At 36.7% G+C, this 16,283-nt stretch overlaps 1 protein-coding gene across 4 annotated transcripts in view; it reads right to left on the bottom strand.

The window, feature by feature from the left end:
- Window positions 1-282: 282 nt before the first annotated feature.
- The window catches only part of GDA (guanine deaminase), a 30,474-nt gene continuing 14,473 nt past the window's right edge, over window positions 283-16,283 (bottom strand). For 2 of the 4 annotated variants that reach the window (XM_071579803.1, XM_071579807.1), the window contains exons 7-15: window positions 15,906-16,013; window positions 14,447-14,554; window positions 12,262-12,359; window positions 11,711-11,778; window positions 11,115-11,261; window positions 8,935-9,053; window positions 7,948-7,975; window positions 5,717-5,766; window positions 532-2,104 (exon numbers count right to left, since the gene is read on the bottom strand). In XM_071579803.1, coding sequence (XP_071435904.1) covers window positions 2,003-2,104; window positions 5,717-5,766; window positions 7,948-7,975; window positions 8,935-9,053; window positions 11,115-11,261; window positions 11,711-11,778; window positions 12,262-12,359; window positions 14,447-14,554; window positions 15,906-16,013 — 828 coding nt within the window. In that variant the 3' untranslated portion in view covers window positions 532-2,002. The other 2 variants (XM_071579804.1, XM_071579805.1) reach the window with 2 other exon arrangements.

Consider the following 16,283-nt stretch of genomic DNA (forward strand, 5'->3'; position numbering starts at 1 on the left):
CTCCTGTTATATGATTTTATAGATATTCACTACTAGGAATTTTATGTCATATTTAGGCGACTTGGCATGCGAACAGCAATAAATAACAGTATTTGTGATATTTCTATGATGATATGTTAAAATCTTAAAAATAGCAGTCTCAAAGTCCAGTACATAATTCTCAAAATTTCAGTATGCAATTCTTCTATGCCACAGTGGTCCTCCTATGTCAGCCTTTAAGAAAATCCACAAGAAGTAAGCATTTCAGGACAGTAAACTTTAACACACTCACACACACAAAAATAATTTAAAAGGTTACTGAAGCACTGGCTTTGACTTAGGAAGCCAAAACGTCTGGTAATAAAGACACATCAAAAGCTGTAAGATTTCTGGAGGAAGATCCCTAAAAATATTGCTGTACATACTAAGCAGAGTTTGCAAACTCCTATGATGGCAAGGCTGCCCAAGATCTCCAGAGAACAGTGTATTTTGCTGTGTATTTTGGTCTTCATTGTTCATTAGTCAGCTTCCAGCTTTCTCTCGCTCCTCAGAAGACAAACAGAAAGAGTTGAGGGTTATTGTAAATACAAGGCCTCTTTATTTTGTTTCAACAGTACAAGACTTCCCATTTAGCATGACTAAAACCAAGCAGAACAGTGGGAATGGCATATACCATTTTTGCTAATATATCGCTCTCCCTTGAAACTTCACAAGTACAACAAGAAGGATAAATTGAACAATATTAACTCCGGTAAGGCATTTTCACATATGAAGGAACCAGAGCTTATGCACAACAGGCGACAAGCAGACAAGTCAAAGACCACCACCAGAAAAACTTACTCCAGTGACATGTGAATCCTCTTTTGGGGAAAGAAAGTTTGTCTTGAAGCAAGGGATGCAAACCTTCTTGGCTAAGAATTACGTGCAAACACATTTTAAAAGCTTCATCAGTAAAAGCTGTTAAAGGAGTACATAACCCAGCCCCAAAGCCACAAGGCCTGACAGGATGCAGTTAAAAGCCTTCAGTTGTCATCAACACTGGCTTCTTCTTGTGAAGGCTTATGTCCAGGGATGTTTTTTTATGTAAATGTTCCTAGGGACCCTTGGCTAAGGTAAGCCATTGGTCATTTAAGAGCAGATCATGGTAAAATAATTTTATGGTTTTGTTATCTCCTGACAGTTTACATCCTGGTCTTAGCTGAGTTTAATTGTTACCAGTTGGTGCAAGACATTAAGCCAAATCACTGCGTCTAAGAACTGTGCGAACATAACATTTACCTCGGTGGACAAGTATTTTGAGTTGAAGCATTAGGCAGTTAGTAGACTGCCTTTTAGCCTCATCCTTCTTCACTCCTTCAGCACAGTTATTTCCAAACTAAAAGCAAGAATATGAAAAGCCACAAACCAAAACCAGAATTAAAGCTACTACACACTTTTGACTCATGACATGGTAAAGAAGTGTGGATCTAGGCATAACTATGGCAAAAGATACAGGGGGATCTCCTTGGCTGGAACAAACTCTGATTCTGGGCATCTAAAAGAACTTCCACTGAAGTTTTCAGGAAACTGCCGTCCATAAGTATAGCTCAGCCTTTCAACAAAAACTAACAGTTCTTTAAACAACAGTTTGTTGTTAATGTTACTGATTCCCAAGAATTGTTTTTGTCGTTGTTGTTACTCTTTTTTGTACAGAGAGTCATGCAGATGGCATTTGCTGGGTTCTCTGTTGAGAGAAGCAGAAGTTGTAGCACATACAGCACAAGGGCTTTAGGTTCGCACAGCTTTAAGCCATAGCTCCTAGTACCTAGAAATTCAGTATTAGATACATGATTGTGTCATTTAAAATGTGCTGTGGTCTTTTCTGTGTGCTTAACTTTAAGACAATCTGATTTTCAGAACTGCTTGTATTCAGTCACTTCAATCCCGCCAGAGGTTTTGTGCTGTATCAGAGACATCATCAGGCACATGACAGGGGATGATATGTGGGGCATGAAGGAACAGAGATTCTCCACCAAGACCAGACTCAGCCCTGGCCAGTGCCAAATATTCTGTTGGATAATTGTAGGTAAAACTTAATGTGTCTTTGCATTATCTTTCTTCTGGACCTTTTACAGGTAATTTTGACCTAAATTTAGAAGCAGAGATTGAGAGGTTGTGTTATATGCTATTAGCAGTACAACTATTTAGGCTTGTATTATTAAAGCATGTAAGCAACTTCTTTGGAAATTTGACCAGTTTTTAGGTCTGTGATTTAAAAGAACATTGCCTGAGAATGCATTATCTTGTGTGAGTATTTCCCACCTAAAATTTCACTGACATGTCATCTTCTTGATATGATTTTCTCTGATCTATCTCATTTCTACTTGAAGGATTTTGTATTCCACTACCACTCTTTTCAAATCTCTTCTGCAATTAATTTTTCCTCTGTCCTTTCACAGATTTTCAAAATCCCTTGGATTTTTTTAATACCTTCTACACTATAATTTTACAGATTAATTGACCCCTGCTACATATGGGGCTACAGATAAGGTAACACCATTTATTCACACAAAGACAGAATTTTAAAAGATGTCCGCCTTATCACCTGTTATAGATTGTTCCTTGAAATCCTTAAAATAATAATTTTCAACAGCTTGTCTGAGCTATTTTCTTTTAAAACTGGAATATTGTTTGCAAGAATTTGGGCTTTTTGTTTTTCAATACTTATGTTTTCTTTTTAAGTGAATAATCCATAATAGTACACTTTTGCTCAGTAAAGCCATAGATATTTAGCAGGAATTTTTATTACCTTTTGCCAATTAGCATTGCATGATCACAAATAAAATATAAAAAATCTATTTATCTGCAAATATTTTTTAATTAAAATGTTGCTATTCAAGTTCATAAAAATTTTTAAGTTCTCCATTCATGAGTATCTAATCAGGCACAGGCTTTTAAACAAGGTCATTTTAAAGTTCCTTTTTCCAACTTACTAAAAAATTCAGTGCAGTGAACAAATACACGTTTTTCCCTCTACAAAGCCTTAGGATTGCACAAAAATTACAGAATAAATATAACCATTAGGTCAAGGATACATTTTAAAGTGCAGAATTCCACTTGCCACACATGAATCATTCAAATAATGCTGCATAATGCATAGGCAATTCTTACTAGTATTTCAAAATTTGAAGTGACACACTGAGATTAACACATAACAATAATTCAAATACATTCTATTTATAATAAGAGCTTATCTGACCATAGAACACAGTAAGCATATTGTCCCAACAAGCAAGCTTTTCACAAATACCCTTTTTCCCTTTGTCTGAATGGTGTGCTACCACTGAACATAAAGACAAATTAAGAAACAAAGATCTCATCCACCATCTTGTAAGAGAACTCGTGACAAGAGACACCTTGAATCTGTTGCAGATACATTTTTCCAGAGGTTTAATCTTAAGTCAGTCAAATTATACTGCCATATATATGTCAATTTATTTTCTTCCACATACATATATCCCCTTAATGTTCAGTTGTTTTCATTTAACTGTTTTTTTTCAATTGGGTGTGAGGAAAAGGAAGTGGAAAGAGGGTTTCTTCAATTTGTATTTGGCTACTAAGTTCTGTGACAGTAAGGATTGAGGAGGGATACTCCTAGTCCTAACCTCTATTAGCATTTTGCTTTGACACAATAGTACTGTTCTGAAGAGAATTCTCAATCATCTCTACTTACTGACCCTTGGTTGAGTTTGTAGAGTGGTTTTGGTACACAAGAATTACATTTATTTTTGAGAAAACTACACTGGAGGATAAGCTGCCTTCCAAATACACTTCAGTCTCTAAAAGAGAGACTAAGAAACTGAACCCATTATTTGACCTGCTTCAAACTGCCTATGCAGTAAGGGCATGTATCCAAGGAAACAGAATATATGTAGTCTTGAGCTGCATATATTGTAGATGTACGAGTCTCAGCAGTAATTGCTTTCATCTGCTGCGCCTACCCTACTGTATCTTGGCAAATCAACTTCACAGTGGGATCCTCAGTGCCTTTCCCAAAATTACTTCAGAGAAGTTTGACTACTACTTTCTCTGTATGACCTAAGACCCTAAGATATCTGTGCATAAGCCATCTTCCACTGAACAAGCTTTTGGGACTGCCCAAGATGACTCTTAACTTGTTTTTCCAGCAGTATATTATTTCTCCATTCAATTCTAATTATATTGCTATAAAAAGACCCTCACAATTTATGTTTTATATGCATTCTGCCACTGGCTTCCTCAAATATAAAATTGAGACTTCCTTCCTTTACCCCTAAGCACCTCAACATAATCTTGGTTCTTGCTCCTCCTAGTCTTGGGTGTTGAAGGGTAGTGCAGGCAGCCTATGGCACTAACTGTAGGCAGAGCTTCTCCTCCAGCTGAGATTCTTAAAAGGCTGATTTTCCATTTCTGCACCTGGGTAGTGTCTGGATACTAGACACTAGTAAAGCTGTAATCAAAAGGCTGAATTCCTACCTAGTCCCAGATTTCAACAAGAATCAAACTGCTCATGACACAGCAAATGGTCAGATACAAAGCTCATTGGCAGCAGTTTATCAGAGGGAGTCCCTTTGTAACTGGACCAGCATGTAGTCTTGAACTTGTTAAAGTTTTTCTGTATTCCCCGTTTTGCAAACACACAACCTCTCCACACCCAAGTATTTTAAGACAAAATGCTGAATGCCTTTCTTAACACCACCACAAAATAATGGGAAAACAATTAAGTCAGAGACAGTTTAGACTACAACTAAAATAAAAGCATTGATTCAATTCATAGCTCTGGAGGCAAAGTAGTAGGGCACTAGCATACCTTGTATACAAGGCTGTGTGATATTTCTCCACAGAAAATTCTCTTGCGGGAAAGCCAAAGCTGAAAACCATATAACTACCTGAAAATAGTTTCAAACAGTAACTGGGAGGATTAAAACCTATCTCACAGATCTTTGGTTTTGGAATATGAAATTTAGTCAATTAAATTCATGTCAAAATTCATGAGAAAAAGTGCTCCTTAAATCAGGAAATCAAGTTAAAAGAGCTGAAGACTGTATTTGCCAAATGACTGTGCTGCTGTATAGGTGATTGGGACACATGAAAAACAAAACAGTTGAGAAAAACACCCTGATGGAATGTGGAAATCTGAATCCTTAGATCTTGACTCCTAAAGTCTTAGGAGTCATTGAACATAATGGGTCAGAATGCTGTCCCTCAGCAAGGAACAGCACAGCACAGTGCAGCACCTGAGTGAACTCCTAGTGAGCAAGCCATGTAGCTGCATTCAGGTGATGTCCGCAAGACACTATTTCATCCTGTTTAGTAGGGCCCCTCATCATCGGCAAAAAATTCACATTAGACAGACTGTAGTGCTTTAAGTGTCCAAATTAGCTGTTACACTTTCCTTGTTGTTATGGTGTCTATATAGGCATAATCATAATGAAACATAAGCTCTGAAAATGCTTTTAATATTGGGACATTGTGAGTGATGTTGCGCCAAGCACTCTCTCTGAAGTAGACATGAAGTGAAACTTTGGTGCAGTGATATCCCTTGTTTTGTGAACAGAAGGAAGTCCTATATCCCCAGACAGTGAGATAAAGTGCAAAACAACGCTTAGTGAAATCAAAGAGGTTTGAAGCAGGCCTAAAACCATATTCAACCCATGTTTATAGTATCTAGATACAATATTGTCTCTAATGACACTGAAATTAAAGCTTGCATACTTACTGTTGCAAAAAACATAACAGAGAAAAAAGAAGCAATCTCCTTCTCGAAATCTCACCAGGAAAAAAAAAAGAAAGAAAAAAAGGATTTATAAAAAGTAGGCAAATGTGCCTTTGCAGGAAAGGATGTCACACAGATTTTCAAAACAGCATATTTTTTACCTAGAATTGTACAGAGCTGGAAATACGGCTGCCATGTTGAAAAACACAAAGAGCACATTAGAGCTGAGCTTTTTTCAGTGATTATTTTCACCTCAAGTCAAAGGTGGTAATGGCCAGAAAAAGCTAATTTCTTTTGGATATGTTTTAAACACACTCACTTCTCTTACAGAAAAGAGAAGGGACAACATATCATCCTGTCTGAACAATCAGGAGGAAATGAGCTTGGGAAGATTTGGCAGGAAGTTGAACTAGATGAAGCACTTCCTCTAGTCCAGAAAACCCCCCTAATCTGTTGCCCATTGTGTAACCTGCAGAGATATTTTAGTGTCTGCTTCCAATTTAACAGAAGTTTAAATCAGCTGTCACATAGATGAAAGTAGTTCGACAGAGTGTCTGACTACAAATGGCAATTATGAACTCTTTGATAGAGACTGATTTATTTAAAAACATGTTTCTTTTTTAATTCCTCTTAAAAATAATATTTTAAATTAAATAGTTATTTTTTTCCCAAAAGAAAAGCTCCTAAGAAAAACTGAAAACTGTTCTAAATTCCTCAACATTTTTCCATACTTGGTGGTAAGTATTATGGAAATTGCACCTGCAAAATCTATTTACTAGCACAGATTTTATTTTCATATGCATTCATATGCATTACAGAAAATGAGTATCCACATAATGCTTCCTATGTTATTATTAAATAGAACAGCAGCTGTCCTCTTTAATTAAGGTATTTATCAAATTCCTTATCAATCCACAAGTGCTGTTTTCACAGAGAATTTTAAATAGCCATTTCCTCTATGATAATTTTGGTACAGTAATACTTGAAAGGTCTAACAAAATCTTTAATGTTTGCAAGTTTTATAATATAACATTAAACAAAAATGAGGTGTCATTCCTGATGATCAGGCACTGTGTTTAATTAATCTTTTCCAAATCAGATGCAGAATGATCAGCATAGTATTTTGCAAATGGAAACTGATTTATACAGAGCTTGAAAAAGGAACCACTTGCTTTCCAGCCACATACACTTCAGAAATATTTCGATCATCACCTGAAATAACATGGTCAAAACAGAGATTTGCACATAAGTATACACATTGGTTTAATTAATAAGAATTATGCAGTCCACAAAATCAGTTTTGGAATACATTATTTGCAATGACCTTTTCTTAGGACTAAGAAAGTTCATTTGGAGAGAAATAGTCAGAGCTACCAAAAAGATCCATAAATGTTTAAAATGTGCTTTTTTTAAAAAAATAAACATAGCATTCACCTGTTGCGATGGTGTCATGGATTTTCTGTATATTCAGTGGATTCAAACCCTGAAAATATTACATATCTGTACAGAAAATGCATTGTTGCACAGTATCTGAACTGGCTCAGGTACCAGCCAGCAACAGAGATGGTTTTCCCCAGCCAGCTTCTCAAAAAACCAAAAATCTAGTCAGAGGATGACACAACTGTAGCCAGAGCTAACAGCAGTTACGTCAACACAACAACACAGTGGCCAGTACAGTTCTGGGCCAGAAAGTGCCCAGTAAAGAGTACCTGCTCCCTTGGGAGGGTGGAACTGTTTGGACTGGCTTTTATTTGTTTTAAAGGCCCACATTTCTGTTTCATAGTAAAAAAAACACCATGACAACTGGTCTGTAGAAGTCCTTCTGAGCTGAACTGGTTCTGAACTACTGATTAACAGGTCAGTGTTACTTTATTGAGAAATATGATTTAGCTCATACTGTAGATAAAGATAAATGTGGTGCAACTGATCGTGTGAAACTGATCATTTAACTGTCCCAAAAATCAAAAGTTAAGCCACCTAATTCTAATCAGAATTTATAAATTAATAAATGTAGATTTGTATTTATTAATGGAAAACATTAACATTTATTATCAGGATATGTTAATGTTTATATAACAGTTGAATAAATATATTCAATTACTGTAAGTAAATCTATATTTAATTATAGAAACTTAGATTTAATTATATAAATTTATTATTAACCTCTATATCAATTTAAACAATTCCTGATGGAGGAATTTAAAATTTTATGTGGGTTGAAAATCAGACCATACCTAGATACAGGAACTTCTGCAGAGTGTCCTACAAAAGAATGAGAGAAAACCAAATTCAGAAAGCCATATCTGCTGTCCCAGATCATAATTATTTGAAGCTTGAAAGAATTGTTAAAAATTGTTTTCCCAAATATTCCTAGTAATAGTGAAATCAAAACTTAGCATGCATATATTTTCTCAATATTAACTTTCAGAGGAAGAAAACACTGCACAAGTTTGATGGCATAAACAAGTATGCGCCCTTCCCTTTCACTGAAAAATTAGACAAAATGTAAACATTTTTCAAGTCCTAAGGACTGCTAACCTAACTAAAAACGTTTAAACTGAAAAAAATTTTTTGTACAGAATTGGAATTGTTTCCAGACAGAGTGGCCACATCAATAAATTCAAGTAACTGCTGTTAACGACCTTTTCCAGTCAGAGAAGGTTTTTGTATGAGAAGGTTTTTGTATGAGAAGGTTTTTGTATGAGAAGGTTTTTGTATGAGAAGGGGTGCCCATTGCATCAGGCCAATAGTGATTTAATGTTAACACAAAAACTGTAATTGTTACTCAAATTAACTATCTTGAGACCATGCTTAGTTTTACAGCAGCAGTGTAGAAAAGGCAACCTAATCTTTCTATGGGAACAGGTTGCCATTTTTCAGTTTGAATTCAAAGTGTTCACTAAAACTACATTGCTTTTTCTTGGCTGCCATTTGTCAGTGCAAATAGCTAACTCTAATTGCCATCTTGGGCTAATAAAACATGAATTAAAAATATTATATGCATTTTGCTCATGGGGTTATGGGACTGTCACTGAGGACAGCAAGATTCTAAAGGAAAAAAAAACACTGACCCTATAGAACTGAAGCACAGACAGCAATGGTGTAGTACACCTGATTCCTGTTACCAGAATAACTCTCGAGAGACTTATTCTGCCTGTAACATGGACCTTCCCCACTTAGTTTCCATTATTATTTTTTATTATTAATCCTGTTCCGATTACCTCAAAGTTATCAGCAGAGAACACATCAAAAGGGCTATCTGAAGCCTTCGTGTTGACTAGCAGAGCATCAAATTCTTTGCCCACCTCGAAGTTTCCAACCACATCATCTAGTCCTAGAGCTGAAGAAAAAAATAAGCTCACAAACACATCTTCAGCACCAGCCTTGTCCCACTATGTAGAAGCACCTGGCAACTTACTTGAGATATTCTTAAGAAAATCAAGAACTTAAATGATTATGAGTTAAAACACAGTGAGTGTGTTAGCATCTGAATTCTTACGAAATACAAGAACTTAAGAAACAATTGGTACCACTGCAAAAGCATCAAAACTCCAAAAGGGGCAATGAAATTACGTCAGAGAAACAATAAAGTATATAATAACACTTATCTAAGTAAGGCAGTATTAGATTTCATTTTTAAAACAGTTCAAGCAATTTTGACAGGTTGTATAGACCTATTACAGTAGTAGCATATAGTAATATGATAATAATAGAGGTGTATAGTGAGAAAAACTAATTGTAATTAGCAAGAATAAAGAGCAATAGCCAGATGTGAAGGTCTCATACCCACCTGTAAGGTTTGTCTTGTACTCTATTTAGGTTTGTTTTTTTAAAGCTTCCTTACAGCCTCTGATTCTCAGATCCTCATGCACTGAAAACCTACATATTCATCTTCAGTGACTGGATGCTTGAAAGTGTTTAAAATGCCTAAAGAGAGGCCTTTGTCTCTCTTTGGAAATAAACTAGGATATTTTAAGTTGTAGAAAGCATTTGTCAATTTTCCAATACTCTGAAAGCAAGTTATCAAAGAGGATAATATCTGCAAATAATTGTTCACTTGTTTTCAGATTGCTGACAGAGGAACTTCACCCTTCAGTGAAGTTTGTGTATGGCAGGAACACCACAATATCTTAAAGATGTTTAATTCCTACAAATGGTGAAATATTTTGACTGCTTACTAGTTTCAACTAAAATGATCTCATATTCCTTCAGGTTTTTGAGCAGAATGCAATTTTTAGATTAAACACAAGAGGGTGACAAACATTTAGGAGTTTTAACAAAGCAAATCATTCCAAAGAAGAATAAACCAGCTCAAATAATACATAAAATTAACACTTTACTAAGTAAACCTAAGATAGAAGATGCACAAGAGTAGCTGGGAAGGGAAACCACGTATGAGTCTAGGATTTTTATAAGTTTTCCTTTCTGTGGCTCAGCTAATATATTCTCACACTGTATGGAATAGTATATACTGCAAGGAAAAGGTACTTTTTTTGTTCCCTGCCCATCTTCTGTCTTCTCCATTACCCCATTACATTCTCCAGGAATTCAAATACAGTCCTTAGAAGACCTGTTTGATGACATTTTCACTACATCTTTCAAACTTCCATTATAGTTCCCAATCATGCTTTCTGGCAACGACAAAAATGTTACATTGAAAAGGCCTGGGACCAGTTTCTCAGTTCTGAGCTCATTTCTGCTAATTGAAATAGTAATAAGGTTTTACTTATGTGTGTATTTTGTCTTTGTTAAAACATATCAGTTCCATTAAGATTTTTAACTGGTATATATTAGTATGTGTACACTGATCCTGACAAAATATGCAAGCGAACCAGGCTAAGCCATATACTATATGTCTATTCTGCAGATACAACTGTGTCTTAAACAACCATGATGGATACCTTGTTCAAAATTTGTGCTCTTCTCTGAGTGAGGAATGATGCATAATGTTCTTATTTGTGACAAACTGCCTCACCAACAGCTCAAAAAGCAGAAACAAAATTAGAAAATGATGACAAACAGGATGCATGATCTTACAGTAATTGCACAGTTTTTCCTCTGTGTGATGGTTGCTGAGAAAACAAATTTCCGATTGGTGTAATAAACATACAAGAACGTACAACCTTATGACTCGGAATTCTGAGGATCTTTGCAAAGCAAATGTACAACCCTGAAAAGCCATTAAGATTGCATTATTAAACTCTCAACATCTGTATAAGTACTCTTCTGCAATAGGCCTAGTACGGGTATGAGAGACTGAAGGATATCTCAGCCCACCAGATACCATTTTAGACTTCACTTTGACACCGGAAAATCTGTGAATCTCCCCTGAAGGCAGGGGGACATAATACGAAAAAGAGCTGTAGCTCTTTTTGTACACACTAAAGGATTTTCTTCTTACCTTGGCTTCCTCCCAGAGTGGCAAGTTGAAAGGCTTCTTCAAGAGTCAATCCTGTTTGATTCACTTTGTTGATCTGAAGGCTATTAGATGCCATCATTGCTTTCCTGATAGCATCAAGCATAGAAGCTGAATAACCACCAGCAACATCTAGAAGGGATCAGACTCTTAGAAACACGCTTTGGCATAATTCTCTATGTTGTATTTCAATTGAAAGTTGCAAAGAGACAGATGTGATAAATACAAGAGGTTTTACTCCTAAGCACTGTCTCTGAATGCATAATTCTTGATGAAAGTGTTCTCTCACACAGTCTGGTGAAGAAAACACAACACAAAACCAGAAACCTGAGAGGTTGTTGTTCCAGCCCTCTTTACACTCTCAACAGGAAGAAAACTATTCAGGTTTTTTTTCTTTTGAAACACTTTTGGACCAGTCCTAGACTTTCAATACTGTAGAGTTCTTTACTCCAGAAGCAGTGGGGGAAAAAAAGCAGGACCATAAGTTGGAGACATGCTGACTTTTAATTATGAACAGGAGGGCATGTTTTTTCTCTCCCAATGGTTTGCAAAAGAAACCATTTGTACAGCAAACTACTAACCTGTTCCAAGACCAAGCTTCACATTGTGTTCCAGGACCTTTCGCACATTTAAGACACCACTGCGCAACCTGGATTGTAAGAAGAAACATGTTGAGGCTGTACAGCCATTTTATGACAAAGGATCTCAGAATGTGTAAGATAAATTTTGTTTATTATTTATTCTGACTGGATACCATGCATTATCTTATTTCTGCTTAATGGAAGACTGTATAGTCCCTTTCCTCAAAACACAAGCATAGTCTTGAGGGAAGGCATTGGCCTGAATCTGCCATTGATAGAACCATCAAAAGAAACAAAATTTTTAAAAACAAATATTTATATAGATATAAATATAAGTATAGATATAATAACTAGACTGAAAGATCACAAGTCAGTCCAGAGCACACTATACAGAAGTGGATTGCGAATAGTTACGTTCAACCCAATGTTGCTTATGGTGGAGTGGGCTATCATGTTAATAGCCTTGCAATGGTAGTGTGAACTCATGGTACCATGTGAAAACAGCTTTATTTAATTATATACCATTTGTCTTTAATTTTTTTTTAACTTACGAAAAGTTAGAATTGGGACAATGTGAAATTGCAGCTCCGCGAAGACTAAAAAGTTTCAGCTCTTCTTCAGAAAGATAACAAGCATGAGCCATCACTGTCTAAAGAGAAAGAAAATCACCAGTTTACTCAATATTACATTTACTTCAGTGGCTGTGAGTGTTGTAAGAGGACACATTTCCATCAAGTGAAATTAACACACTTCTTGAATGAAGCTCTTAAAATCCGCAAGGGAAAAAACTCTGATTACCTTTAGTATGCTTGAGATATCATCCCTTCAGCTTTATTTCATTTATTCATGTAAGAAGCTAGGGTGCTGACTCTTGCAGTGACTGCTGTGACATAGGATCTTCAAGAAGCAAGAGCAAGAATTCCCAAATTGTCCTAGCACTGTAGTAACCTTATGATTATATTGCATAGCTAACACAGAGATTAATTATTGGGGCCAGGAGTATCTCAAATACAATGAAAGATATATGTACTCTTAGCCTGTTTCCTGTTGCCTCTCTAAAGGTTTGAAGAGGTGAATATATAAATATATTTATGAAATATTTATTAAGTAAAATAATCTGATTTGTTATGCAAATGATAATGATGTTTATTTCTTAGCCTACTTTAAAAATTACTTAGCCTGACTTTAAAAATTAATTCACAAGTAGCATACACAAAACACAGAAGTATAGAATAGTATAATTTAATAGTATGTAAACCAATTATCCCCAGACAAATCTAACTGGCATTACCTCATGTGCCAAATGCCCACTGTAAGAGAAGAGCGAGAGCTCTGTTAGATGTGATCTGCTGATAAAAATGAGTGGCACAGAGACTGTTTCCACTAAGCATCTCCTAATAGCACTTGTAACCCTTGATATCTCCACTTATCAAGCTCAGTGCAGCTGAAAATGCAAGGCAGACAGTCACATCTTCAATTAAGGACATACATATGCTGGCTGCTGAAGCATATCTCTGCTGATCTGTACTGTTTTTTAAAAAGAAGGAAATATTTCAGCAGCAGCTCCAAAAATACATACTTTTAAAACAGTTTAAAAATTGATTTAATGTCTTAGTTTTGGTGGGTAGGGAGAGGAGAATGTCTGAGGTTCTGTTATGCTTGTGTTTAATAGAATGGTCTCCCAAACAATCAGACCCCTGGCTCCAGAAAGTACCAGTCTAACATATAAAAGTCTGACAGAATTAAGACCTGTGTTTTTGCAGCACTAATATTCTCTTTAGTACACTCAGGACACATCAAATCAGCATGCATAGGGCTGCGCTAGAAAACAAAGGTTAATACTGTGTACATTCTTCGGTAGGCTACATGGATTTCTCAAGTAAAAAGGACAGTAAACAAATAATTTAGCAGGGTACAAGTTTGAACACAGAAATGGGAGTCCAATAGCTAATTCCAGGGAGTTTCCAGCTGCCTTTTGTTCCTCTTCAAATTATCTCCTAAATTTTTAAGTAACTTGACTGATGTAAATGCACTCTGACCATAGTTGAGCTGTTCATATTCACTTTTGCGTGGTCTCTCCACTATCTAATAAGGTGTGCCCGGCACTCCAACCTTTCATTACTGTGGGCTGGTATCAGATCTCCTTACATTTATCTCCCCAGTACAAAGCTTTAATGAATTTCAATTCTTCAGAACACTGTGCCTCTTAATGCTTGGCAAGATCAGTTAATGAGATGAGAGTGCTTTTGGATAATCAGAATAGTAATGTATACTTGTCTGAATGTGAGGTTGAGACTCAGAACACAATAGGGCAGGCTGCTTTTCCTTAGGAAACTAACTATATAGGAACTTGGTCCTACCATAACACCACAGAGGAAATCTTCAGGCAAACCAATGTGCAAAAGCATTGTAATATAACTGGGTACTGTGCAGGAATTACCAGCTCCTACACACCAACTCCTAATCCCACTGCCCTAATTCTCTTTGAAGCTCTTGGAAAATGGATAATGAAGCATAAAATATCTTTATGGTTCATCTCCTGTAAAATGTTTAGGAAAAGTTTGGGCTTGTCTAGAGTTCCAGTATCTCAACAGAGAACATAAAGTGAATTTACTTTCCTTCAGATGTCATTCACCTTGACAAAACAATATAGACTTTCTAGGTAAATACAGTAAACCATCATATTCTCTGTATGCATTAATGTAAGCTACATTGTGCAAGTTTTTATGCAGCTACCTTGCTGGTTAGCAGTTTGTTTTTATCATACAATTCAGTGTAATTCTGGTAGGCAGGAAACATGTTCTCCACTAGTTTGACTTCTTCTTCATTCTCACTTATATGACTCTGCAATAAGAAAATACATAGCAGTGAGTGCTTCAAATAGCTGTGAACTTCACATTACAACCTTCTGAGCAATATACTGGCCCTACACACACACTGATGGAAACTACAATTTTTAAAGTCTACAGTTAGATCCAGTCCTTGGGTTTTTTTTTTCATCAGAGAGATCCTTGGGACCCAAAGGAGTAGCTACATTTGTTCCTTTAAAAGCAATGTGAGATGGTATGCATATTCATCCCAGTAGTGTGGTGACATAAAGGCCAACTTAGGATCTGGAAAATGTTAAAATAGTAGATAAAATAATACATTATATGATTGTGAGGTAAAAGAATGAGCCTACAATTGAGTCAATCCTGAGATCAAGGCAACATATAGGTAGCTTCTCTGTGTCTTCAGATGGCCTGATTAATTACTGGTCTCAAATAAAAATCTGACCCTTTTGTACTCCCACTGGAGCATATATTTTCAAAATACCCACTCTGGAACGAAAAAAATCCATGTGCAGGCTAGCTTTAAAACAGTATATGCTTAGAACTGTGTAACCAAAAAAAATTCATTTCAACACACCTGCGAGCTTTAAAATTTGTCATTTTTAAACACAGCAACTTTATCACAGTGGAAAACCTATAACTATACTAACAATGTTATGTAAGACACAAAGATGAGCAATACTTTTATCTGCTGAAATGTGCTCTGCAGAAAAACAACAGAAAGCAGGGAGACAGACTTGATTAGATAGCAACCTTCAGTAATCCAAAGGTTGCTCTATCCTTTGGTACAGGGTGCCAGTCTGCTTAGGTGACCATGCTATGGGACTTGCTGAATTGTGCACCCTCCCAGCTATTAGCCTGCTCAATTCCTGTACAAGTTATAATGCTCTTACAGAGTGCCATTAGTAATTTCAGAGGAATTAAAAAGATACTCCAATGTGGAATGGCTTAAGTGGCTTTCCTGAAATCATGAAAACTCCCTGGTTAGTGTGTGTGTGGCTCAGCTTCGCAAACGAAGATTTGGGAAGGGGTGTCCCCACGTGGGTGGGCCCTTCCAGCCTGCGCAGTGGATTTTTTAGGTGAGGCTCAGCGTGCACAGAACTGGCCCCACCGTTTAAGTCCTGAGGTTCATCTGCCACGGCCGAGCAAGCTTGGACGGTGCCAGTGAAGTCCTCAGGACTAGAATCTACAGCACCCGGCATTTCCCAGGAGGTCTCCCATCCAAGTACTAATCCGGGGCTGACCCTGCTTAGCTTCCGAGATCTGACGGGATTGGATGTCAGGGAGGCATTTAACTGCCTTCCCTGGTTAGTATGCTGTCTGTGTAAACTACTGAAATTGTACACAGAGCTCTCAGAGCTTACCTGCACATGGAGATCACAAGCTTGTGCTAAATCGCCAAGTGCACACAGCAAGTCTTCTGTGCAGGAAGGACCAAAGCGGGGAGTTATTACAGGCAGTACTCTTGGATACTGAAAATATTAAAAAGACAGGTTTTGTATTATACATACATATACATCTCTTTGAGTCACTGAGATTTTACCAGGCTTCAGGAGCATTGGCTACTTTTCTGTATGTGCTGACAGTCCTATATGCATTACAAGAAGTAAGTCAGTTGAATGATCAGACATTTTTCTGAGTTCCACTTCTGCGACTATCAAAGACACAATAATGCAAAACTGCAGCGTTCTGTAAAAAAAAAGGCCATTTTCTTGTTTGATCTTCCCCAGTCATAATAGCAA

This window comes from Pithys albifrons, chromosome Z (genome assembly GCF_047495875.1).
Source record: "Pithys albifrons albifrons isolate INPA30051 chromosome Z, PitAlb_v1, whole genome shotgun sequence".
NCBI classification, from domain to species: domain Eukaryota; kingdom Metazoa; phylum Chordata; class Aves; order Passeriformes; family Thamnophilidae; genus Pithys; species Pithys albifrons.